The sequence below is a fragment of the Sylvia atricapilla genome, chromosome 5 (assembly GCF_009819655.1).
Source record: "Sylvia atricapilla isolate bSylAtr1 chromosome 5, bSylAtr1.pri, whole genome shotgun sequence".
NCBI classification, from domain to species: Eukaryota; Metazoa; Chordata; class Aves; order Passeriformes; family Sylviidae; genus Sylvia; species Sylvia atricapilla.
In genome coordinates this window covers 45,112,852-45,137,959 of record NC_089144.1, presented here as the reverse complement: position 1 = coordinate 45,137,959, position 25,108 = coordinate 45,112,852, and the positions used below count along the sequence as shown (strand labels likewise).

General features: G+C 35.1%; 1 protein-coding gene across 1 annotated transcript in view; it reads right to left on the bottom strand.

The window, feature by feature from the left end:
- Positions 1 to 359: 359 nt before the first annotated feature.
- CFAP54 (cilia and flagella associated protein 54) overlaps positions 360 to 25,108 on the bottom strand; it is a 105,713-nt gene continuing 80,964 nt past the window's right edge. The window contains 16 exon segments of the mRNA XM_066319327.1: positions 360 to 952; positions 3,518 to 3,595; positions 4,957 to 5,143; positions 5,944 to 6,050; positions 7,260 to 7,445; positions 10,855 to 11,048; positions 12,277 to 12,480; positions 14,610 to 14,751; positions 15,270 to 15,359; positions 16,103 to 16,190; positions 19,774 to 19,882; positions 20,924 to 21,076; positions 21,394 to 21,520; positions 22,721 to 22,906; positions 23,103 to 23,260; positions 24,176 to 24,314. Of these exon segments, the coding sequence (XP_066175424.1) occupies positions 833 to 952; positions 3,518 to 3,595; positions 4,957 to 5,143; positions 5,944 to 6,050; positions 7,260 to 7,445; positions 10,855 to 11,048; positions 12,277 to 12,480; positions 14,610 to 14,751; positions 15,270 to 15,359; positions 16,103 to 16,190; positions 19,774 to 19,882; positions 20,924 to 21,076; positions 21,394 to 21,520; positions 22,721 to 22,906; positions 23,103 to 23,260; positions 24,176 to 24,314 (2,268 nt within the window). The 3' untranslated portion in view covers positions 360 to 832.

The window sequence follows — 25,108 nt, the reverse complement described above, 5'->3', positions numbered from 1 at the left end:
CAAAACCAAAGGGCCATAGCCCCTCTCTGGTCTGCTAACTCACTTGTTCATGTCAAATTCTCCATCTCAGTCGCTGGAGCATTTGAGATGCTCCACCCATTGAGATAGAGAATATGCTCAAGCATATTGCCTCTGGTGGCTGTTTGTTAGGACTCATTTATGTTTCTTGAGTACTTTAAAATAATATTTAAAGCAACATTCAGAACTGTTCCCTTAGCTTTTCAGAATTATATAAAAATATTCTGTATTGTACCATTTTATTCTTTGTACTGCCTTGTTGGGGGGCAGTTGTTCATTTGTTGGGGAGTTTGTTTGTTTTTTGAAATTATAAAGACATCTGAATTATCACTTGAACCCTCAACAGCTCGAAATGCTAGTTTCCAAGCAGATGAATAAAAGAACAAACTCAGTGATGATTTTAGCCTCCCCCAAAATTCTCAACTTAAGAAATAATACCAACTTTTGATAACTGCAAAAGCAATTTAAAAACTGCTGATGACAGTACAACTTCAGGGGAAAAAAGAATATCTATTAGCAGGAGCCAGAAGGCTACAAACCTATTCAGCTTTTCTAAACAATAAGAAATTATTGAAAAGCTAGAAAATCCTCTTATAAAGAAATTACCTATAAAATACTAAATTCCTTAAAAATATTTTAATTTTTAAAGCTATTAATGCTTAAATAATTAGAAATAAGCTAAAAGTGAAAATTATAAAACATAACAGGAGTCAAATCCTGGTGTGATTAATGAAGTTGTTACATTAACACATGAACTTAAGTCTACATCTGCAGCATTCAGCTAATAACTGATTTAGTTATTGCAAAATAGCATTTAGTGAAGCAGAGAAATGATCCAATTGAAAAGATTTCCTTCAGTTATTACACATCCATTGGCAAGATCAAACATGTCTTGCAAATTTGTTATTGATTGCAAAGTAACATCAAATGGGATCTGGGGGAAAAAAAAGAAAAAAAAAAACCTACATTAATAACTTTATTAAGCTTAGAGTACATGTATAGCAAAAAGTACATGTATACCAATATACAGAGATATATATACACAAATATGCCAGTATACATACACATATATACCTATATTTCCATATAAAGCTAGATTTCTGAACTACAATCAATGAGTAAGTTAGAAATATTTATTGCCTTGATATAAATTTGTAGTTAATGATATCTCTTGCGGGAAACTAGTAAAACAGGATTCAAGGGAGGAAACCTTTCTGAACAGTCTTGCTCACAAAGTTTATCATATCATCTGTAGGTGAAATGAAGAATAGCAAGAATGGTTAATTATTTGGAAGGCTTTTCCTAAGATGAGAAATTGAAGAAATTGAGCTAACAGTAAAAGGTGAAATAGAGGGCAATGATAAACTGGTTTGAGTGTCCATTGAACACGGAGAATTATTTAAGGATTTAGGTACCAACAAAAACAATTGAAGGAAGAGACGCCTGGAACAAGCTACCTAGGGAGGTTAATTTTTAATGTGATTATTTTATTTATAAATTTACTTCTAACATTCGAGATTGGAACTTCCAAACACTACACTTTATCTCCCTCAAGGACATAGCTACTCATTAAATAGCATTAAAAACATGTAGGCTAATCCTTTTTTATTCTTAAACCATGAAGAGTCAAGTAATTTTAAATGAATAATTCAATAAAAATGCACTTTTTCCATTTATAAATATAATTCATGGCTGAATCAAAGCTCTGTAAGACATGCAGACAGAAAAAACAGAATCAAAGAAGAGAAAGTGGAAGCATGATAGACGTGTGACAGCTCAGACAATGAGAAAACAAGAATCACAAATTAGAATTGACTTTGTCCAATTAATTCACCAGAAGATGAGAAAAGTGTTTGGTGGAAGAAAATGGTGAAAAACTACATATAAGAAATGTATCTGTAGCCTTCTGAATGCTTGAAAACAAAGGAATGTACTATTCTATGGTGTACATAGTCCCTCCCTGAGCTTTCTGTCTCTGGCTGAGACAGGGCAATGCATACATACAACTTATATGAAAGTCTGGAAATGCTACTTTGAAATATGCTATACATAATGAAGTGCTAAGCACCCTACAAGTTCTGTTCATTTCAGAGAAGAACGAAGGTACTCAGCACCTGAAGGATTAGGCCTCAGCTGCTCAACCAAAACTACCATATCTCAAAGCATCTTAGTTTGAAGTTTGTATTTGAAACTTCATGATGAAAAGCTTTGTGATGTTCCACCTGTTGAAACATCTCTAGTTTGTTGTGGAATTTAGAGAGGATAAAACAGTGCAGTAAATATCATATTCTTAATAGAACACCACTAAATCTGCTCCCTCACTTCCATCATAGATCCACAAATAGAAGCAGGCAAAGGAGAAGGAATTCACAAGAATTTAAACAGTTCCAGAAAATTTCCATGATTCTTTGAAAGTTTGTCTATGTCTTTCCCTAGGAATCTATCAAATCTTGCTACCACGGAAGATACTTAAGTGGGACTCTGAAAAGTACAGCTTTGCAGAAATGGTGGGGGCACACTCTGATGCACTGATAAAGCCAGATTGAGTGATATGAAGGCCTGGAAGTCATTTGAGAGAGAACTTAAGGATGGATAACGAGGGGTGACAAGAACGGTGCAGTGTGTATCAAAGGGAAGCATGTACTCTCAGGTACTGGACTGCAGGATCCACAGGACAGCATGACAGATTCTCTCTGCTATAACAGGCACTAGCCCAACTGTTTTCAGACAAAACTCAGGTTGTGTTCTGGTAGGAAGAGCTCTCTGACTGGAAGAGTACAGCCTTTTCCATTATCATTCCATTGTGAACAATTACTGGCAAGATATTTGAGGATTAGTTGAGAGAGTGATATGTTACAGTGGATTCCAGAATCCTTCATGGAGTCCCTTGAGCCCTGGCAGCTGTGGTCCTTTCCTGATGTCCTCAAGGTGGCTGAGAACACTGAACAGCACTGCTCCCAACCATGGGCCAGTTCCCACAGTCTCCTCTGGGATACTGACTGCACTGGGTAACAGGATGAATAAGATGTTTTGTCCAATGCTGTTGGACAAAAAATGGTATGCTTTCTCTCAAAACATGGCATGGGCAAGGCAGAGAAAGCTAAAGAAAATTGAATAATCAAGCCTGAATAACTGCAAAAATGCAAGAATGGAAAGAAATTACATTTGGTGATTGCATCATGGAAATTCACTAGAGTCTGTGTAAACAATGACCAGAGAGTGATGGATAAGACTATCAACCATTGTGAGCAAAAATCCCCTTTTAATACATTTTTGCATGTATGAAAAGTTGATTCTAATAAACAGTGAAGATATTCACAGTTTGTAGTCATGCACATTTGTAGTTTATTTGTAAATATGATAAAATAAAACCAAAACAGAGTCCAACAACAAGAAAAAAAATGGGAAGATGCTTAGTAGTATAATTCACGTTTCAGCTTAATTGAACGACTGTTTTATTTTAGAAAACAGATTTTTACTCTTAATGAAAACAACATACCTCAGTTAATGGAGAGGATAGGCCTGGAGCAACAGACAACAGTGCTTTGACTTCAGAAAAACACCTTTTAGCAATTTCCTAATGGTATAAAACAAGAAAAAAAACCTTGTACTATCTGTGTAGTACAAACATATGCTGTACTATGAGTCTCCTCTGATAAGCAAACAGATGGGTCAGCCTTACAAAATTTTTCAGAATATTCAAGTTTTAGGTTATTCTAATTGAAGTCACAGCAAAATAAACCTTAGCTGATGAATATGAATTTTCTGCAACACAAATAGCTGTGTTTCCTGTACAAACACAATGCCCAAATCTTACAGTTTCTGCTTAGGCAAAATTGCTCCTGTTCAGGTTTTTAATCCAGTGACTGAGCATACTTTTGCTATGTGTTTACTGAAGATACGATAAACACCCTGACAAGATGATATTTATACATATACAATGCATTGCATGTTAATCTTACTAGTAGTCTAAACATTGTTTTACCAATTACTGACATATATTAATGAAAGTTTGAGCAAACACCTTCAGGTAATCAGAAACACCCACTAAAGGACAGCTCTATCTACCCTTCTGAAAACAGTGATTGGCCAAAATATCATTTGTTCTCTAAGCTGGTCAAAATACAGCCTCATAATAATGGCACAGTGCACAATTGTCACTGTTTCACAGCATCCATCAGACGAAATGACAGCCTCTACATCATTAATCATTTCACATAATAGATATAAAGAGAATCCTGTCACATGATAAATGTCTCCCACTTTGAAAATAAACGTCTATTTTGCCTTGGCATTTATCAAGCAGCACTTATGCTGTGGCAACATTCTGTTCCAATGACATTATCTCAAACAGAGCACATGGAAAATTCTGAAATTACCTTTTGTGTGTGTGTATGTGGGGAGAGTTATACGTTTGTGGACCACATTCAGCCTTGCTAATAAAAAGAAAAGAGGAAGATGGCACAGAGAAAATGAAAGTAAATTCAGTGCCAATTTTAGCCATTTCTCAATAACATTATTAGAAGGTTCTTATTTCAGAAACCACCACTGCCCATTTTACATTGAAGATGTGTAACTGATGTTTAAAAAGCACTTTTGGGTTGATCGCCATGCTAATTCAACACACTGCCAAGGATTTTCAGACATAGATTACTATAAATTAGGTATCAGTTTCTGAGTCTATGTAACTAAAGAGGTAGCCTTTATTTTCAAGTAGAAGGTTGAAAAGGCCTGGATTTTTTTTCTGAAGTTACAAGCAATATATAAGGAGAAGTTAAATATTAACTAGAGAGTGAAAGTATTTCAACTTTCCTTTAAAGAGGTGAGGTAAGCTTAACATTTGCCTTTATGTCTGCCTTCCAAGTTGCCTGTCATTTATTTCCTCAAACTAGACATCTTAAGTCAAACATATGTAAGAGCTGAACTGTTCTCACTTACTTCTGTTTTTTCATCAAGATGCACTTTCGCATCATTCATTTTGGGTTTATTTGAAGGACTTATTTTCAAAGTTTCACTTTGCTCAAGAAGACTTGTAGGTACTGAAGTTGAAAAGCTCTCAGAACCTTGCATCAATATTTCAACTTGCTCCTTCAGATCAGACAGTTTCTCCCTTAAAATAATAATTCTAAAAGAGGAAAAAGTTTTTCATTTTTACTGTTATAAAACATTATTTGTTGTTTCCAGGTTATAATTAAGCTGACCTAGCTCTTATTACATATTGATTAGGTTCTACATTTTCTTTCATTTCAGGACTGATCTCATAATTTTACAAAAAATAAGTTTTCCATTTAATAAAGTGGAGATATAGAATGCATTAGCTTTTTACATCAAAAATGGGAAATATTATTTTAGGAATGCCTCTCTAAGAAAAGGCTTTTTCATCCAACCAGCACAAGGGTGGCAGAGGCTGCCAATTATTTCTTCCCTTCCACCCATTAAGCACTCCCAAGAATTTTAAGAGTAGATGAATGACAAGGAAGAAATAATGAAAAATGCCATAGAATGTAAAACTAAGGGCAGAGTCTGGTGCTATAACTGCGAAAAATTCTTGCATTCTCAGAGTTGTAATATGGGATGGAGAAAGTAGGTGATCCAGTGAGAGAATGGAAATAACTGCTGGTAATGCTTCTTAGATCTTCTACATTGCTATGCCAGTGTAATATAATTAGCATATGTTACTTGGTTCTTTAAGAATCCAAACTAAAATGCTAATGAATGCATTGAAAAAGCAACTGTTTGGATGGGTTTAACACTGTGTATGACATCTTACAGTTGTTAAAGTAAAAAATCTTTGAAAAGCAAAAATTAATGCTTTTAAAGATTTACAGCTCTTTGATATTTTGTACTTTATTTTCTCTCGTCCTAAATGTCTGATTGATCTTTAATACAGCATGAAATAACAGGACAGAGTCAGTGATTATTTACCTAGCCAATGGAATCCAGAAGTGGCCTGAAAACGCAGACGCTGGACTGAAAACTGTGATGTCGCTCATCTTGACAGGGTTTGTATTATAAGCATAAAGCAACAAAACCTATAAAAGAGATGGAATGGCTAAATTAATGCAGTAGACCTGAGCTATTTCAGTGATACAAGAGTGCAGTAAATATCAAATACAGTGTAATGATGAAGCCTTAAATAACTGACCTTCAAAAAAGAGAGGAGTGTGACTTCATATGAATTTGTACTCTACTCAGCTTTTGTAGTTTTTAAATAAATTTAATTAATTTAATTGGATATAATTACTATGGGTGTGATTATTAGGTATACCCCATGGTGCCACTATGAAAATCCCAGTGCTGGCCTGATGGCCATCAATGACAGCATGGCTGCCATCATGCTAGGTTTAAATCCACAAAGCGTGCACCACTCACCAATCTAATAATGCCATATCATTGTAAGAAAATTAAATAGAATGGTCTCATTTTTCACTGCAAGAATTTACTAGTGTAGTTGAAAATATGCTTCCTAATGGTAGCTGAATATTTTGACTATATGGAAAATGTCAAGAATAAGGCATTCATGCATTATTTGGTATAAAGGTTGTCCTTGGTCCTATACTGATCTGTATGACCATGCAAAAGTAACCTGCAAAACCATATTAAAAGATACATTACTTACATTAACTTCAGAGGGCTTCTATCAGTTTCCTAATAAAGATAAATGGGTCTAATAGAAATTTAGAAATGGATCTGCTATGCCAAAAAGTTTGAGATCTTGGATTTTTATTGCTGTAGCAGAAATGTTGCCTATACATTGTTCCCTTGTGTAAAGATAAAACAAACTCCATGTCAGTCTTTCACATTATTGCAACCCTCCCATCTCTTTTATCTTTCATGTTCATTCTGATCTTTTAGGAAAATGAGGCTTACAAAATCCCATTTTCCCTGTATATGTGAATCCTTGCTTTTCCAAGAGCCTCCCACCAAACTATTATTCAAATATATCAGTCAGATCTACACAAACTTAGGGTAGAAGTCTTTAAGACATCAGGGATTTAGAACAGGTGTGAATACAGTACAGCCTGAAGGCTCTAAACGGGCAAAAAAAAAAGGTGGGTTTTTGCCTGCCAACAAAAAACTGTCAGGGCATTTGGTTTTTCTAAAGAGCAGGTTTGCAGCAGAGTAAATAAATTCTTCCTATCAGCAAGATTTGATTAAAAGCTGATAACTCATAACACAAATATTCATTGGAAATGAGACTTAATTTGTTCCACTAAGGAACTGCTTTGCTCTAGATATACCTTAGTTTCTGTATGGTTTGATGGCTTTGCAACAGAAGGAATATACCACTGAATGTTAATTTCCTTATACGAAGCACTTGTTGCCTTACTCTCTGTCCGCTCATCTTCTTCTGCAACAACAGAAACTGGAGAATCCACTCTCACATGTGACACTTCTGATGTAATTTCACTAACATCAAGAGACATCTGAAACACAAAATAAAAATTTAAATTCTATTTTTTGTAGTGAAACAGGAAAAATCTGTTATAATCTAGTGTCTATTGGAATTGGTGTGACTTTTATTCCAGCATAGATATATGTTTATTTAGGTAAATGGGTAGTTTTTAAAAGTGTTCTTTTTACCAAGTTAAGACTTTTCAAAGCTCATGTGATGACACATTTCAAAAGGTAATAGAAAGGATCTGTAGGCTGAGTTAGAGACACCCACAGTCACAAAGATTGTTGCCTTTGACTTAAAATCATTATGGCATTATGGGTTTGGCTCAAATCTTTTATTTGGCACACTGATGATACAAAACTTAGTGACGAAAAAGTAGTTTCTCAAGTATATGTATTGATAATTAAAATAGGATTCTGAATGTTAAGATAATGCTTTGTTTATATTTACCTATCTGTTTTCTCAGCTGTACACCTAACAAAGAGTGACATCTGCTGAAAATTCAATCAATTTGTGAGGACTTGTTGTATTTTTATTAAATAGATATGGAACATTAGCAGGGCATTCATTAAATAGCTACTGTTGGCTGTCAATACTGTCAGCCAACATTCATTCATGAATAAAATCTTTTCTGAAAATTGTGAAGTATTTGATTTAAAAGCTGAACAGTAACTTCATCCCTATTTTTTGAAGTATTACACAGATCTACAAAGAACACTGGCCAAGCACTGACATTTTTAGGGAATGTGGAAGCTATTTGAAAAGGTCCTGATGTCTCCATCATTGATACTAAAATGTGGACACTGAAAACAGCTCCCTGGGGAGTTGGTTCTCTTCAAGTTTTGAATGTTCATTGCTGAAAAAATGGAGAATGTTACCTACTTTCTCTACAGAAAATCCAGCATATGACAACTCCAGGGCAGTAAATCCAAGTGCGCAGAAGACAGATTTTTTGCAATAACCTAATCATATGCCATTAAGGCAGTTACTATCCCTCATGAAACTTTAGTGGAAGTTAAGGTAACCATGAATCCAGTCATACGGAAGTCAAATTTGAGCACGTGGATGTGCGCTCAGTGGCTATAACCCATGGCAAGCCATGAGTATGCATGGAGGACCCACTTACTACAGCCCTCTTCTGATTCAGTAATGAACCACCCACTATCCTGCTAGCATGGACTCTGAAGAAACTGTGAACTAGAAGAAAACATATATGGACATGGGAAGAACCTAATTTATGCTGTGCCCCTGAACTAGAACTCTTAAAATTCCATTTTATGCTAGATATTTCTTTCTTAAATGTGTGTTATGGGCTTTTTTCACTGAACTGCATCCTTTGGATTTCTATTCATATTGAATCTTTTTAAAGAAGGACATTACAACAGCTTTGGTCAAACTGGTTGGTTGCTGAATTACATACATAAATATTATCTATTCAACTTTCTTAAAAGCCTGAAAACAAACTTACCTAAGTATTTCCAGTCCTACTTACTATCATGAAGCAGAACAAAAAATAAGCATGAAAAATGCCCAGAATTTTAATTATAGACCTAATGTAATTTGGATTCTTTGGTCAGCAGATGTGAAAAAACCTTCAAGAGTCAAAAATAGAATACAGCGGTAGATGTAAGCGAAACAACTTTGTACATAAAAATCATTCTTTCAAAAAGCATGTCTATTTGTACTGTTAAAACTCACAGTAATAAATTACAGTTACACTTTTAAAATACCATCTATAACCTTCAGGATAGTTAAAGCTTCTAAAAATGTGATAAAAATCAATGAATCTTAGAATTTAAAAAAGTAAGAGCTTCATGCTTGTTAGCTGTCTACAACAGTGAAGTTAATACATGATTATGCTGCTTGCACCCATCATGAACATGACAATGAGCTCTGAAGCTTATTATTCTAGGATACTGTAGTACTAATTATGTCCAAAAAAAAAAGGCAGACAGAACAAAATAATTTTTTGATATATGATGCCTGTTATAAATGTCACATAGCATATATTTATAATTTATTCAGTGGCACAGTCAGCTCTTTGTTGGGAAATGAGTAATTATACGCTGTCCAATACTGCAGAAAGTTCGCCAACTCTAGAAAAGCTACTCTAACAGCAGTATTTTTACTCATTTTTATAACATACCAAGTTCTCCCTCCTTAAGGCTCCCCTGTCTCCATTTAATACTGACTATAATAACTAAAAAATAAGCCACAGAAAGTGATTTGTTGTCGCAGCAGACCTTGCATTAGAGCTAAAAATGAGATGAGACACACACTCTTGTTCATGCAATGTGAAAAGGTCCCAGTTTATTCTTCCTCCCAACTCAGCCATCCTTACTTTAAGTCCAGCAGACTCTGACTACAGTAAGCTCCCACTGTAGGTTTCCCTTGCAGACTCTGACTGCATGCTCTCACCTAGCTGGACTCTGGCTGCAGACTCCAGCTTCAGACTCAGAATGACCTCACAGCAGCAATCCTCTCTCCCACTTTGTCAGTCCTTCCACTGAATCATAACTCATTTGATCTATCCTCCAGCCAACCCACCCTTTTATCACACTTATCCTTGTTGGATAGAGCTGTGACTCATCAGGGGAGAGGGTGTTTTTGGTAATTAACATAGCTGTGACTCATCAGGAGCAAGGTTGCCTGTAATCCCTTCTCCTACAATCTGTAATTTAAATTTTTAGTGTTGGGATAATTATTAATGTGAGAAGTGGGATTGAGAGACTTTAAAAACAATTATTTTTACAGTGAGTCTTCAAAGACAAATTTTATTCAATGTTCAAAACATGCGCCAAGGTCAGTGTAGAGTCCAGAATTCTAATTCAAAATTTATCTGAGTAATGTATTCTGAGCTGCCTATATTTGAAAGCCCAAATAGGCTGCTCACAAGCCACAGATCTAAAAAGGTTTATTTTCTAACCAGCTGATAATCAGTGAAAAAAATCGGGCTTCAAGACCTAAAAAAATTTTTGAGAAAATACAACGAACATATTTTTTGAAAATCGTGTTTTTATTATAGACTAAATTAACAATATAGAGACTTGTACATACAAATTACAAAAACCAACATCAGGACAGTTTTTGTATGAAAGATGAAGTTTTACAAGATTTAAAAACTCAGCCTTTACTGAGTAACAGCCAGCTGTATTAACCAACAAAAACACCTTTTTAAGTATCATTCTGCTTAATCTTCTAGGGTCTAAACACACTGGCTATGGGATGGAGATTATTTTTGCAGGAATGAATAACACAATGATATTTGCATTCGTTAACTACATATTTCACTGTTTGCACCAGATTTTGGTTTTGTACTGATCCTCTGCATAAACAATTTCATTCTTCTATAGTGCTCTCAGAAATATCACCAGTGGAATTCTCAAGAATCTGAACAAAGTATAATATTTTTGAAACACTAGAAAGAATGTAAGTACCTCTGAAGAATCAGTTGCACTACTGAGTGGCACTTCTACATCATGTAGTTCTTCTGGAAAATTCTCAAGACAGCACAATGAATATTCAGACAAATTCTTTTCAAAGAAGGAATGCATTTCTGCTATGCGCAGAACAATTCCTGTGTCAGAAATCAAACCAAGGTGTCCACCTCTTGCAGAAAGCGATCCAGGTTCTGGGTTAGGAGTAGTTTTAAAAAGAGATTTTTAAAATTATATCATTATTTGACAGTAAATTGTCAAGTTACTACAGCTACTCCTTATTCATAAATTTTGAAAACATAATAAAATATGTAAATAGATTCAATATCAAATAAATGCATATCCAACAATTATACTGATTGTCGTTAAATATTACTAGCTTATGCTGTTTGTAATTTTTCAGCACTGGTCAGATAATGACCACTGGTGAATGTCTCTCCAGACATTATAAAGTAGCATCAAATGGGAAGTGTCATTTTGAGGTGTAGGTACTTAAACTCAGAGTGTAAGCACAAGTATGTTCACTAGATGCCTAAGCACCCACTAGAATAAACACATATTTATTTAATACAGTCAAAATAAGCTTGAAGAGCTCTTAAGACCACAGTTTAGACAGCATGGGGCTGATCATCTGAGTTTCCCCCTAGGCTCCCTAGCAGGTAACTACAGCTGACATTTACATGCACGTTTTGACACTTTTGTAGATACCTTCCTGTCCTTACAGTTCTGTCGTAAGCCAGAATACTTTCATTTGGTGCTGTAAGGAGAAAAACCCAGCCCTCTCTGGAATTGTTATTTTAGAGTTGCTAGGTTTCTCTCTAAACAACACCTATGACAATGTAGTTCTGTTATCACCTACTGGGTCATTAATTGTATATCCAAAAGCTGGCCATCACATGTAGGTGCATAGTATTAAGACCTTGCAATTAATGGATTCTTACTCTGTTTGAAAGGTCCTATCTATTCCCATGTTCTATTTATAGCGAAATAACCCAAGCATGCAAATCACATCTGGAGTTTAGTCAAAATACATACAATAAGGCTCATTTATCCTACACGCAGGTCTCCAAAACAGAACCTCAAACTGAACCAATTTCTTTATGATGCTTCTTTATAATGACTTAAGCTTGACTTTTCTAGAACTTCAGATGTAGTTAATAACAGTTAAGTTTTGAGGGAGGCCTTCCTGGGAGGGAGGGAGGCTTACAAATACCTACAAAGAAAGGTAGTAATATCTTCCCTTGCAGCATATGTAAAGTGACATAAATCTGGATTTCTGGGAAGATTTTTTTGCATTTATACAACTTAAATGAATTCAAAATTAGGCTATTTCAGTTGATAGCCTTTAAATCTGACACTGTTGGCCCTCAAGAACAGTATCTCATCTATAGCAGTTTTCTAGAAGGAAATAAAAATACCTACCAGATAGGGTTGTGTTATACATTCTTTTTAAATGATTGTGATAGCGAATCATGTGAACCCATGTTATTGTATCTTTCTTCTGGCTGGCCTTGGTGACAAGACTTTCTGTTCCTTCACTTCCACTCTGAGAGTCTTCTGTGATTTGTTTGTTTTCAGTAGAAGATACTTCGGGAGTTTCAGAGACAACATTGTATCCATCTGCACCTCCAATAAGAGTTCAAGAACATACATGAAGTCACTGGAATTCAAAAGCTATTTCTGCTTTGTGTTTGAATTGACTAATCTGCAACTAGAAGTATAACTTGTGAAACTCCTTATATTTTTCATACAAGAAAAATTATTTCTATTCTGCTTTAATATGAGTTGAAATAGCAAACAGCCTTAAAATTAGTTGAAAATTGTTTCTCAGATCATGGGCAGAAACCTTACTAATCCTTGCAAGATATTCAAAAGGAGTAGAGAGTAAGGTGTATTTTCTCTCTCTGAATTTGAATATAAAACCATTAATTCTACACATTGTCCAATAGAAGATATTTACTGAATGGAAACAACACAAGGAATCATCAATCATGACTGTGGCAGCTGAACTTCCCAGTTATGTTGACCCAAACTCAGAAGAGTTAGATACTCTGAAGTATTCATTGTTAATCCTTCGTCCCATTTCAATATTAAGCACATTTTCAATTAAATATACTCTTAACTGTGAAATAAAACAAAAGATAATATTTTCTTTTGTGCTGCCTAAAAGTTGTACTTACAAAGAAAGAGGAAAAAGTTATCAGTACATATATCACTACATCACTGCTTATATTCAATACTGATTTTTACTGTATTAGTACATGGCTCTTTCAAAAGCACAATTCTTGAGCTCTGTTTCTCACTCCAAATCAAATAAATGTTATTTTATAGTAATTCCTAACAGTAAACTTCCAGAAAATAATTATGAATGCTTCTACAAAATCTGAATGTCTCTATTATTCCTGACATTTCACTGTCAATACCAAAAGTTTAAATGGCCACATTGTCTTGCAGATGAAAACTTAAATAAGTTTTTCACTAAGAGATTTACAGGAAATATTTAGCGCGCTATGCTGAGAATTTACATTTCAATTTACATTTTTGTATTTTGGCCTACTCTTGCTTTTCTACATTTTCTATTCTTCTTTCTATTGGCTAACAAAACTATCAGGAGAAACACCTGCTGCATTTGCTAAACAAAAAAATAATCTGTAATTATAAGCAAATGGAGCTAGTACAAAACAATCAGATGGAAAGTCTTAGCATACAACATTTGTTTTCATAAACCAATCAAAACACATATGTTTAAACACTGTACAGTTTGCAGATATGGCTCAGCTTTGCCAGCACCTATCAAGCAGAGCAGTTCAGTCTTTGTTAGTCACTTGGGATAATTGAAATTAAGTCACTGAACTAAAATTTTATCACTAAATTAATGGTCCCTAGTTTAAAAATAAACATGAATATTTTGCCTTAGTGTTTATATAACATCTAGCAGTCATTCTCTCAGAATTCTTAGTTTCACTGTTGGGGATTTTTTTTTACATCAAAAACTTCCATTTCATCAACTCCTTTAGCTAAAAAATAAATGCAGAATTTAGAAATAAACCAGGCAAAGTTCTACCAAGCTAGTGGAAGCATATCAAAATAATAATAAATTGGATTGGAAAGACATTGAAAATTTTCTAATGCTGACTTTGACTTTTAGAATACAGTACCCAGGCAGAAAACTTTGCAAGAGTTTGGGCTTGTTAATTTTGGTGGGTTTTATTTTTTGTGGGTTTGTCTTTATTTCATCGGTTGGGTTGGGCTTTTTGGGGGATGATGCAGAGAGAGAAGCTATTCAACACCAACATCTCTTTGCAAAATCTAGAGTAAAACTGAAACACTCCAAGGAAAAGTTAATATACCTAGAGGTAAAATCAGTTATAAGTCAATTTTTGGGAAAAAAAAAAAAAAAAAAAAAAGGGGGAGGCCGATATCTGCTTTATATGTGTGGGTACATTCTGTAACAAAGGATGCTTTTCCAAAATTATGGCACTGTATACACTCTGTGTTTCTGAGCTACAGTATGCAAACAATGAATTTTTCTTAACATACTGAACACATGCACAGGCTGGTATTTAAATACCCATGACGTCTCTACTTAATATTTTGTATTGCTATGCATGATGAGACCTTTGCTTTTACTTTCCAAAACTTATATATAATTTTTCATGAATTAAAATTACATATTAAATGTATTACTAGATTACATGGCATATATAGCTTATTATTTATTTAATTTTCTGATATTACTAGGTGTACTGCAATACCAGATATGAAATCTCTGTACGAAGAAAAAAGATCCATAGAAGCAAATTCTGGGATTTTTTGTTGCACTTCATCCTTCATTTTCTGTTCTTTAACACTCTTCATTCCAATTAACAGCCGAGAAGCAAGCACAGCTTCACTGACCTAAAAACAACATTTATTTTATTCGAGACTTGTTCACAACAGAATTTAGATAGATTTTAAAATCTTAGAGTACCAAGATTAGGACAAAAAATTAAATATTAAACATACTATATTTTAAAAAAGAAAATACTCTATTTCTTTCTGACATAAGGTACACATTTTATCTAGATAAATCATTACTGCTGACAGCTTAATTACTACATGATGATTTCAAACAAGATATCCTCATCTGGATGCCACTGATGTCTGCCCACATGTCAAATACATGTCCACATATATCAGGTCATATGCCATTTTATTTGCACTGAATCAAAGTTAAGGTAAACAGAGTCAGATATGTCCAAGAGAGATTAAATGCATTATTCAGTGTCCATTTGAATTTTATTAAACAAGACCCATGCCAGAAATTTCAGGAAACCTTGACACTCTTGTTTGCACTGCCTTATTTGCTTATGTAAGTAAAATAAGATGAAGTGTAAAAAAAAAAAAAAATTACTTCTTTAGAATATTGTACCAACCTGTGTAGCTGCTCTTATTGCAATCCAGGCTTGAACTTTGTTGACTTCTGATTTCATAGCCTCCACAGAAGACAGTTCTCCAGAGGAGGTCTAAAAATAATATACCAGTTCATAATCAGGATTCTAAATATTACAGTGAAATATATTCTAAACATAGAAGAAAGTCCTCTGAATTATAAAGTAATTGTTTTATTTGTAAATTGTAAAAATTGGCATTGACTGTAAATCCATGGATTAATTGCTAAAATGAAAAAATATGAATTGGCTGCTCCTGGCAAAAGTGTCATCAGAGCAGCTTATACTATGATCACTACTGTGTACAGTGTTGCTATCATATTCCATTATTTTAAGTCTTAATTATCTCTTTTCTCTAATGTTACACATTTTGCTTTCCATCTATGGCTTGTGGGAACTCTAATGTGGTTAAAGACACTTAAATTTTTCATGCTGTCATTCATACTTGTATAGAAAAATCAAAATCTGATAAAGTTAAGATTTTTAAAAACACAGGTTTGATCGTTAGGTATATTTTGCAAGTTACAAGTTAATCAAACATAATCAGAAATGAAAACACTGTTGATTCTTGTCTTCCTATTTTATACAGGAAAATATTTTAAATATTACCATTCGATGCAATAAACATGAGAGATAAAATCAAATACGATCAAATTCTATTATATGATTTCTTTGTGTGATTTTTCTAGGAGGACTGTCAGTATCAGTATGACGTATAAGTCACTGCAATGATACGGCAAGGTGCACAATACATATTTCCTGTTTTGAAGAAGCCACTCCTCAAAGGATAGAAAACATACACTTGATTTGGAAGGCACCAACTCATCTGTCTCTGATACATCCTCATTATATTTGGCAAAATACAAATATGACAGTGCTATTTCAAGGTATGACCGTCTTATTAACCTGTAAGAAACAACACAAAGAATAATCAGCTTTACTACCAAAGTAAGCATTGCATTGATACAATCTGATTCCTGCATATGACTAGCTAGATACCTCACTAAATAAATCATTTATCCAGCCCCCATCATCTACTTTAAGTGTAACTTCTTTCAGAAATCCATGGGATCCTGTTTTAAAGTCCTGTAAGTCTAAAACATCCCTATGCCGTGCTTAACAAATAACACCATGATTTAACAGTACATCAAGTATCATTTGCATTATTTGAAACAAATATTCAATAAATAAATTGCAAATGTTTAGTAAGAAAACCCTAATTCTGCAAGAGAAGTGATCTTTCTGTACTGTTTGTCTTCCTTGCTCAAGACATTTATCCATTGCTTTGTTTCCCTGAAACACAGGTAGTTGAATTTGGATATTAATCAAATTGGGTCCTAGTCAAACTCTCCCAAGAATCAGCAAAAATACCCACAGTGACCAAAACAGACTTTTCACAGAATCACTAGGTTGGAAGAGACCTCCAAGATCATCAAGTCCAACCCATGCTCTAACACCTCAACTAAACCATGGCACCGAGTGCTACATCCAGATTTTTTTTAAACACATCCAGGGATGGTGACTCCACCACGCCCCCAGGCAAGACCATTCCAGTACTTTATTATTCTTTCTATGAAAATTTTTTTCCTAATATCGAACCTGTGTTTCCCTTGGTGCAGCTTGAGACTGTGTCCTCTCCTTCTGTCAGTTGCTTCCTGGAGAAAGAGACCAACCCCCACCTGACCACAACCACCTTTGAGGGAGTTGTAGATCTGAGTCTCCTTGTTTTCCAGGCTAAACAATTCCAGGTCCCTCAGTCGTTCCTCATTGTGCTTGTGTTCTTAGCCCCTCACCAGCCTTGTTGCCTCCTCTGGATGTGCTCAAGCATCTCGACATCCTTCCTAAACTGAGGGGCCCAGAACTGGACACAGCACTCGAGGTGTGGCCTCACCAGTGCCCAGGACAGGGGAAGAATGACCTCCTTGCTCCTGCTGGCCACACCATTCCTGATCCAGGCCAGGATGCCTTTGGCCTTCTTGGCCACCCGGGCACACTGCTGGCTCCTGTTCAGCTGCTGTCACCAGAACCCCCAGGTCCCTTTCTGCCTGGGCACTGTCCAGCCACACCAACCCCCCTGCAGGGGGTTACTGTGGCCAAGGTGCAGGACTCAGCACTTGGACTTATTAAACTTCATCTTGTTAGACTCTGCCCATCCATCCAACCATTCCAGGTCTCTCTGCAGAGCCCTCCTATCTTCCAGTTGATCAACACACGCTCCCAGCTTAGTGTTGTCTGCAAATTTACTAATGAAAGACTCAATACCCTCATCCATGTCATCAATAAAAATATTGAACAGAACTGGCCCCAGCACAGACCCTGAGGGACACCACTGGTGACTGTCCCCAGCTGGATGCAGCACCATTCACCACCACTCTCTGGGCCCAGCCTTCCAGCCAGCTCTGAACCAGCAAAGAGTGCTCCTGTCCAAGCTGTGGGCTGCCAGCTTTTCCAGGAGTGTGCTGTGGGAGACAGTGTTTTGTTTCCTAATTGAGCTCAGATGAGGAGCCTTCTTAGTTTAGAGTTCTGTACCAGAACATTTCACATCTTCAGACAATACTCACCTATTCCCACTCTCCTTCTATGTTTTCTTCTCCTTTCAGTGATTTTTACCTTAGGATTGTAAACTAAGCAAAAATGATAGAATCATAGAATGGTTTGGGTTGGAAGGGGCCTTTAAAAGGTCATCTAATCCCAATCCCCTGCAAGGAGCAGGGACATCTTCAACCAGATCAGGTTGCTCAGAGCCCCATTCAATCTTACATTGAATGTCTTGAGGTACAGGGCATTTACCACCTCTCTGGGCAACCTATTCCAGTGAATCACCATTGTAAAAAAATGCTTTCTTATACCTAGTCTGAATCTACCCTCTTTTGGTTTAAAACCATTACCCATTGTCCTATCACTACAAGCACTATTAAAAACTATATCCATCCTATAAGCCCCCTTTAAGTATTGAAAGGGTGCCAAAACTTCTCCCTGGAACCTTCTCTTTTCCAGGCTGAAAAATTCCAATTCTCTCAGCCTTTTCTCACAAGAGAGGTGTTCCAGCCTCTCATAATTTTTGTGGCACTCCTCTGGACCCACTCCAACAGATTCATGTCTTTCCTGTGCTGAGAACTCCAGAGCTAGGTGCAGTACTCCAGGAGCGATTTCACTATATCAGAACAGAGGGACAGAATTACACCCCTCAACATGCTGAAAATCACTATACCTGGAGAATTTCTCCAATGTTTCTATTCCCTATAGATTTATAACAGTCTTTTTATACAGATTCCTCCTGGCTCTGCAGATTTCTTCAGGTCTCATAAATGAATTAACTTCCTCAAGCATAGCAACAAAATCCTGCTCACATAGTTACTATTCTGTACAGATTCATATTGCACAGAGTTGGTTGTTTATATAGTACAATAAATTCCAGCTTTAGTACAATTTGTGTAAAGCAAAATACAAAAGAGTACTGTACAGCTAAAGACTGAGCAAACTAAGTTAGAAGATGGCAAATTCTACACTCGGTTGGCAACAATTTAGTTAAATTTCTAGTCTTGCTAATAAAAAAGGATGTGAAACATCAAGAAACAACTTTAATTAAACAATCCCCCAGATATCACAGGGCTTGTATATATGTGAGCAGGATGTTAAGTTCTTTAAAACAAGAAAGCCATGGTCCATTGATGTTGCTGTACATTCTTTTAGAAAGATGGTAGCAAATTAAATAAGAGGGTAGCAAATTAAACTTGCAAAATTTCACCACAGTCCATTTCTGCACCATCTTCCATCATGCTGGCTGCTTGTTGAGGTTTATTACTATGCTACTACTTCTACATTCAGAGTTCTGGTTCATTAACTTAAGTAACAGAATACCCAAACTAGCAAGGTAAATTGCTGCCTTTACACTGTCTCTAACTAGACATGGCACATTATTCATTTAGACTGGTCAAGAAACAAAGAAACTAAAGTCCAATGTATCAGAGCTGCTTGACAGAATTTATTGGCTGTCTTGGCTCAGCTCTTCAGGCATCTTCTAGGCTGATAACTAATGCCAAAGTCAGTGTCCTGATATCTGTTACAAACACATTTCCTACATGCTTTCTGCCTCTGCTCTTCTGAATATTTCTGGCTGGTAACCTTTTCAAGCTGGATTTCTGTTATCTGGAAGGGGGCAGACCACAGCTCATCTTTTGAAATATGAATAAACCTCCTGTTTAATTGATAGCTCTGTTCCCAGTTTTGACAGATAGGGTACGAACTTGGAAATAGAACAGAAAGTGGTAACTTTTGTGTAGCATAAAAAAATGCTTTAAAATATTCTTATCATTTGTTTTAAATAAGAAAATAAATATCCCCTAGCTCTTCTCTATTAAAATAAAACTCTCTAAAACATATAAGATACTCCATAATAGAAGTCCCAGACCAAATCTCAAAAACCTGTTTAAAAATTATATTAATGTATGATTTAATTTTTTTCAAAGTTATATAGCTAGATTCTTACTCATATTTTTGATCATGTTGCTGGCTGAGCTTAATAGCTTCCAACAGGGTTTCAACAGCATGAGATGAGTTGTTATTGCCTGTTTCAGTCATCTGGCGTTCTACCTGACCTTAGAAAGAAATACAGGAAGTAGATTTTCAAGATGTTAATAATTTTTCTTCTATAAGACCCACTCAATCTGTTTTTCCCTCCAGAAAAGTTAAACAACACAGTACATTATCTGTTCTCCTCCTGAGAAGCAAGATCTTTTCCAGTTTGTTTAAAAGGTAATGCACAATGCTTGTATAACAACTCTCTTCATAAAGTAGCTAAAATAACTGAATTTGGGAATCATAATGACCCCTAACATTTCCTGATCCCAACTAGCAGAGCAATGTATGTGAGGAGTTACTGAGCAGGCACAGGCCTGTTCTGTGCTGTGCTGCACACACAGTGTGGCCCTTAAGCCTATGTTGTGCTGGGCACATCCCACAGGATAAATGCAGCCAGCTTGCTGTAACAGAGGAGCCTGTTGGCAGCATCTTCTCAGCACTTTTCTGTAAAAGTAAAGCAAGAGGCTCTTAAGTGAACATGCTTTTTGTTTGACAGTAGAAATGATGAATAGCACTGTTTTCTCTCAAGATTAGCTAAAATACCAAAATGAGGCAGTCTTTCCACCAACAGGATTTGCGTATTGTGCTACACCCCGATTTGAAGCACATTCAATACCACACAACTTAGGAGTTCTCAGCCTCTACAGTAATAGGAGATTATTTACACTATCAAACTTTTCTTTTATAGTGTTAACTCAAAAAAATGGCATCCTGAGAGATACATTATAGAGTCTTCAATATCTTTCTGGCTGGGGTCCTCACAAACCAACACCTCCTGGTGCAAAACATAATGTTCTTAATCTTATTGGCTGCACCCTTGGATCCCTGATAACATACAGATGAAAGTAGTTCTAATTCAGTTTTGAAATTATTTGTAGAACAATGTATCCTGAATTCCTGTGGCATGGTACTAAACATAGGAGAGAAATCTGCATCTAGACAGTGAGAAATGTCCAAACTTATTCCAGTTTTACAGTAAAATGTCTGCATTTTTAGAGACACCACGCATGACATTGCCTAAGATGGCACTTAGGATGTACGAAAGGGAGTTTATTTACCTATCTGAAAAAGAAGTTCAACTTCCATATCTATTTTTTTTGTAGCAGATGCTCTGCAAAGATTCAATGCTGATTCTAAATGCCTGAGAGCATGTAGCCATTGCAAATAATCTCCTGCAGCCGTAGAAGCTACTTTTTCAGCTAATGTGTGTCCTAAAGACAAAAAAAAAAAAAACCCACAAAACAATTCTTCACAAATTATTTAGTAGATAATCAATTTATGCAAAAATAAGATAATTCCTTAGAAGAAATGCTGCTACATATTTACTGTTCTAATCCAATTCCCAAAAATTTAAGTGATTGATGGATATAATTCTGAAACTATTATATTGTTTCATTATTCTATGATGCCAGTGAGGTTTACCTAGGCCACTCAAAAGAAGCCCAAGCTACACCAATCAACCCATTCATAAAATCTGAATGAAAATTAACTGAAACTTAAAAATAATAATGAGTTGTGTTTTTCTTACCAATTTTCATTTTGACTTGGGCTAGCAAGTTAATATGTGGCAGGTAGACATTCTTAGTGGGTAAGACCAGGCAAGTCAATGTACTGTCTTCTGTTTGCCATTCAATGGGTTCACCACAATCAAAAAGCTATGAAAAGAGTATGCTCAGTAAAATCAAGTCGCAGACAGCAAATTAAATAGTAGTTTGAAAAAGTAAGTTAGGTATTACAAAACTGAAGTGTCTTGAAAAGAGCTCTAGAAAAAGATTCAATATTCCTCAACTTCTTTACTTTAGTATGTACTTGTTTTATAGAAGAGTCTTGTGATACAAACAATTTTAATGAACTCTTGATTGAATTTAATAATGTTAGCCTTTGTTTTTTAAAAGAAAGCTCACTAAAATCAGTCTTTAGGAAGTAGACCTCACAAGTAGCCAAAGCTCTGGAAAGAAACTGTCATTTTTACAAAGAAATCTGACATCCAGTAAAGGCCAGAAAAGAAAAAGAAATGAGCATGTAGGGGCCATCAAACCTTTCATTCATGAGATAAGACAATGGGGAAACACTGTAAAGTGTCAAGTTACTTGAAGGCTAGCAAGACTCACAGCTGGAATTTTGATCTGAAGTGATTCATATGATTCTTTATTACTTAGGGAAATAAATATTTCAATGGATTAAACTTTTTTTAGAGAATATGAGGAAAAAGTTTGATTTAAAAACTTTTTTCTATAACTTGTACCAAATTCAGACAAAAATGCCTATTTTTGGATCCCAAATAGGTAAATGATTTATTACTCTCACAAAATTCATGTCTTTAAATTTATTTTTTTAATTGCAGATTTAAATTTTTTACATGGAAATTATTTTTTCATACCAATTGTAACAATTCATCAACCTAAAATATCATGTTACTTTAAACAGATTGTCCTGATTAAAATTATTCTAAGATAAAAAGCTAAGTTCTTGGATGCTTAAGAGTTAGGAACTTAATGAGATCTACATTCTCCCTGAGGTGTTGAGTATGAACATGCCCCTTCTTGGAAATGGGAAAAGTGAGGGTTCTGCATCTCTTTAAAAGCTGAACTACCAATTTCTTCCTTCACATCTGGATATGTGTTTTGCATGTTTTTAAATTCTGTGAAAACACAAGACTACACATGTGAGCATGTCTGATGAGTATGGATAAATAGTTTAGTAAGATTGACTACTTCTTTACAATATTCTAATGCAGTTATACCTGAAGTGATCAGTTACTAGGAATAACCCTTTTTAACAACTCATAAAATAGCTTCCAGGATAAATAATTAAGGCTGTTGGAAGGATTTGGAAATGCACCAACATGTACTCACTGCTTTAATGGTAAGCTCATGTGCCAAAACAAGCAAGTTTAATGGTTCCTCAGCAGAAGAGCAATGTTCTGAATCCTCTACTATTTGCAGTGGCAGTATGTCTGCCAACAGAAGCATACTTTTCACAAGAGTCAAAGAAGCTGGCAGGGAAATAAATATATCCTCTTGGAGCAAACTGATGATATTCTGTTTGGACACAGACAACATAAACCAGAGTAGTTACTATCTTCCTGTCTATTTATAAGGACAAATCATGCAAAGAGAAAAAAAAATCTATTTTAGAGACACTATTTCAAGCTTATTTAATGCTGCCATCAGCTGTTCTGACTACACAAAAAAATGCATCACAGAAAAGCAAACAGTATTTCCTTTGTGTTCAAACCTGCAAAAGAAGTTTAATGTCTGCCACAGGACGTTTTTCTTGCAAGCCGAGAATAACAGCTTGCATCATCATTTCAGCCTGAGTCTCAATATCACCAAAGGCTTCTGCCTCTGATATTACTTCTTTTATCACACTTCTGCGCTCAGCCACTTCGTTTCCTGAAAGAAGAGAATATATGAAAAGTAAAAATACAATAGAAATACTTTATTGTGTGTTCTACCACACTTACGTATTTCTACACTAAAAAAATTACAGAAAATATGATATAAATTCCACATTGCACATGTACCATTTCATCAATTTTGTGTCAAATTTACTTTTAAAAGAATGAAAAATCACTTAGTTTCTAGACTGCACTAGGTGTAAGTTCATCCAAATGCATGCTTTTTATGCATGCTACCAACATAAATATTAAGGTATTTCAAATCTGTTCTACTTATTCAAAAATCTGATTTTAGTTAAAATGGCAAAACAGTAACAGCCTTCAGAGAAATTATTCAGAACTGACTAAGTAAGACTTTGGCAACAGACTTAGACTGATTTTGATACTTAAGTGAGCATCAGAGTTGTCCATAGAACCAAGGAATGAAAAACATTTTAATTTATAACCAAACTTCAAAAAATGTGTTTTGCAATATCTCTCTTAAATCTTAAAAAAAAAAATCTGGAACTTTTTTAGGAGCTATATAGGGATATTTTATTTATTGGAGATATAGAAAGTTTAAATAATTTTGAGACTTTTAAAACCTGATGTACTCAGGAACACTGCTTTTTAAAGCAACCATACTTTCTTAATTACACTAGAACATTTGAAATTTTAGACACAATTATCAAAAGACAATGACCATTAAATGAAAAGTAATATAATATTTCTGTTTTCATGTTCTAGGAGAGAATGTGCTCATAAATATATTTTCCTTATTGGATTGGATGAATTTAGTACAAATAATTGTTCAGTGATAATACAGCCCCAGAATTAATGTTAGTATTTTTTAACTATGAATAAGAATTGTGTCTGTATAGGTGCAGTTGCCCAATATACTCCCAAAATCTAAAGCAAGAAAGTGTAGTACCTTTCACATCAGCAACACCATGTATCTGTGTCATGAGTGCAGACACTAAGGTTGCTCGACACCTCAGCCACAAACGTTCATTCACATGCCCTTGTGCTGTTACATGGGGAGGGAGTACAACACCTTCAGTGGCGGAGTCCTAATAAGTCCCAAGAGCAATAAAAATGTTACTTTCTAAGTATCATACTTTACTACAAACAAGGCAACAGGGCAGCATCGGTCTAAAATAAATTAAATTAATACAAATATATTACAAATAATAGTAGCATTCTAAACAGAAGTTTATTTGAAGGGTAGATACATATTTTTAATAACAGGAGGCCATTTATTATTTAAATTATAACATATATAAAAATAATTTTAAGCATTGAATATTAAATCACTTTTTATGTCAGACTCCATAAATATATCTATATGCCATATTTGTTATGAAGAATAATTCTAAGAGTTTGGATTTTATTCCACTCGGACAGGAACATTACACAGACTTCTAAGGCATATAAAAGTCTAACTAGAGTAGGATCAATATCAATTTCTGGTACCTCAATAATGACTAGAAAAAAATTTTTAGTTTTTGATTTCTAGTTTTTTGTGTTTCTGGTGTTTAGAAATGAATATTAGTGTAATGTATTACTACAAGTGTTTGTAAGAATTCTCCACTCAACTCCTTGTGCTATCTTCATATATTCTAAAAAGTCTTCCTATTACTAAAATTCTACAGTCCATGCTCTATTTGTTCCAGTAAGCAGACACTGGACAATGCACCACCTTTTTACTTATACATTTTACTTATACAAAAAATCATCACGACTGACTTGCATTGATGCAAATGAGGGAAAAAATATCTATAACCCAATTACTGGCTACAGGACCATCCTAAGAGTGGTCCCTCCAAGTGCAGAGAGACACAAGCCCCTGATATACAACACAGAT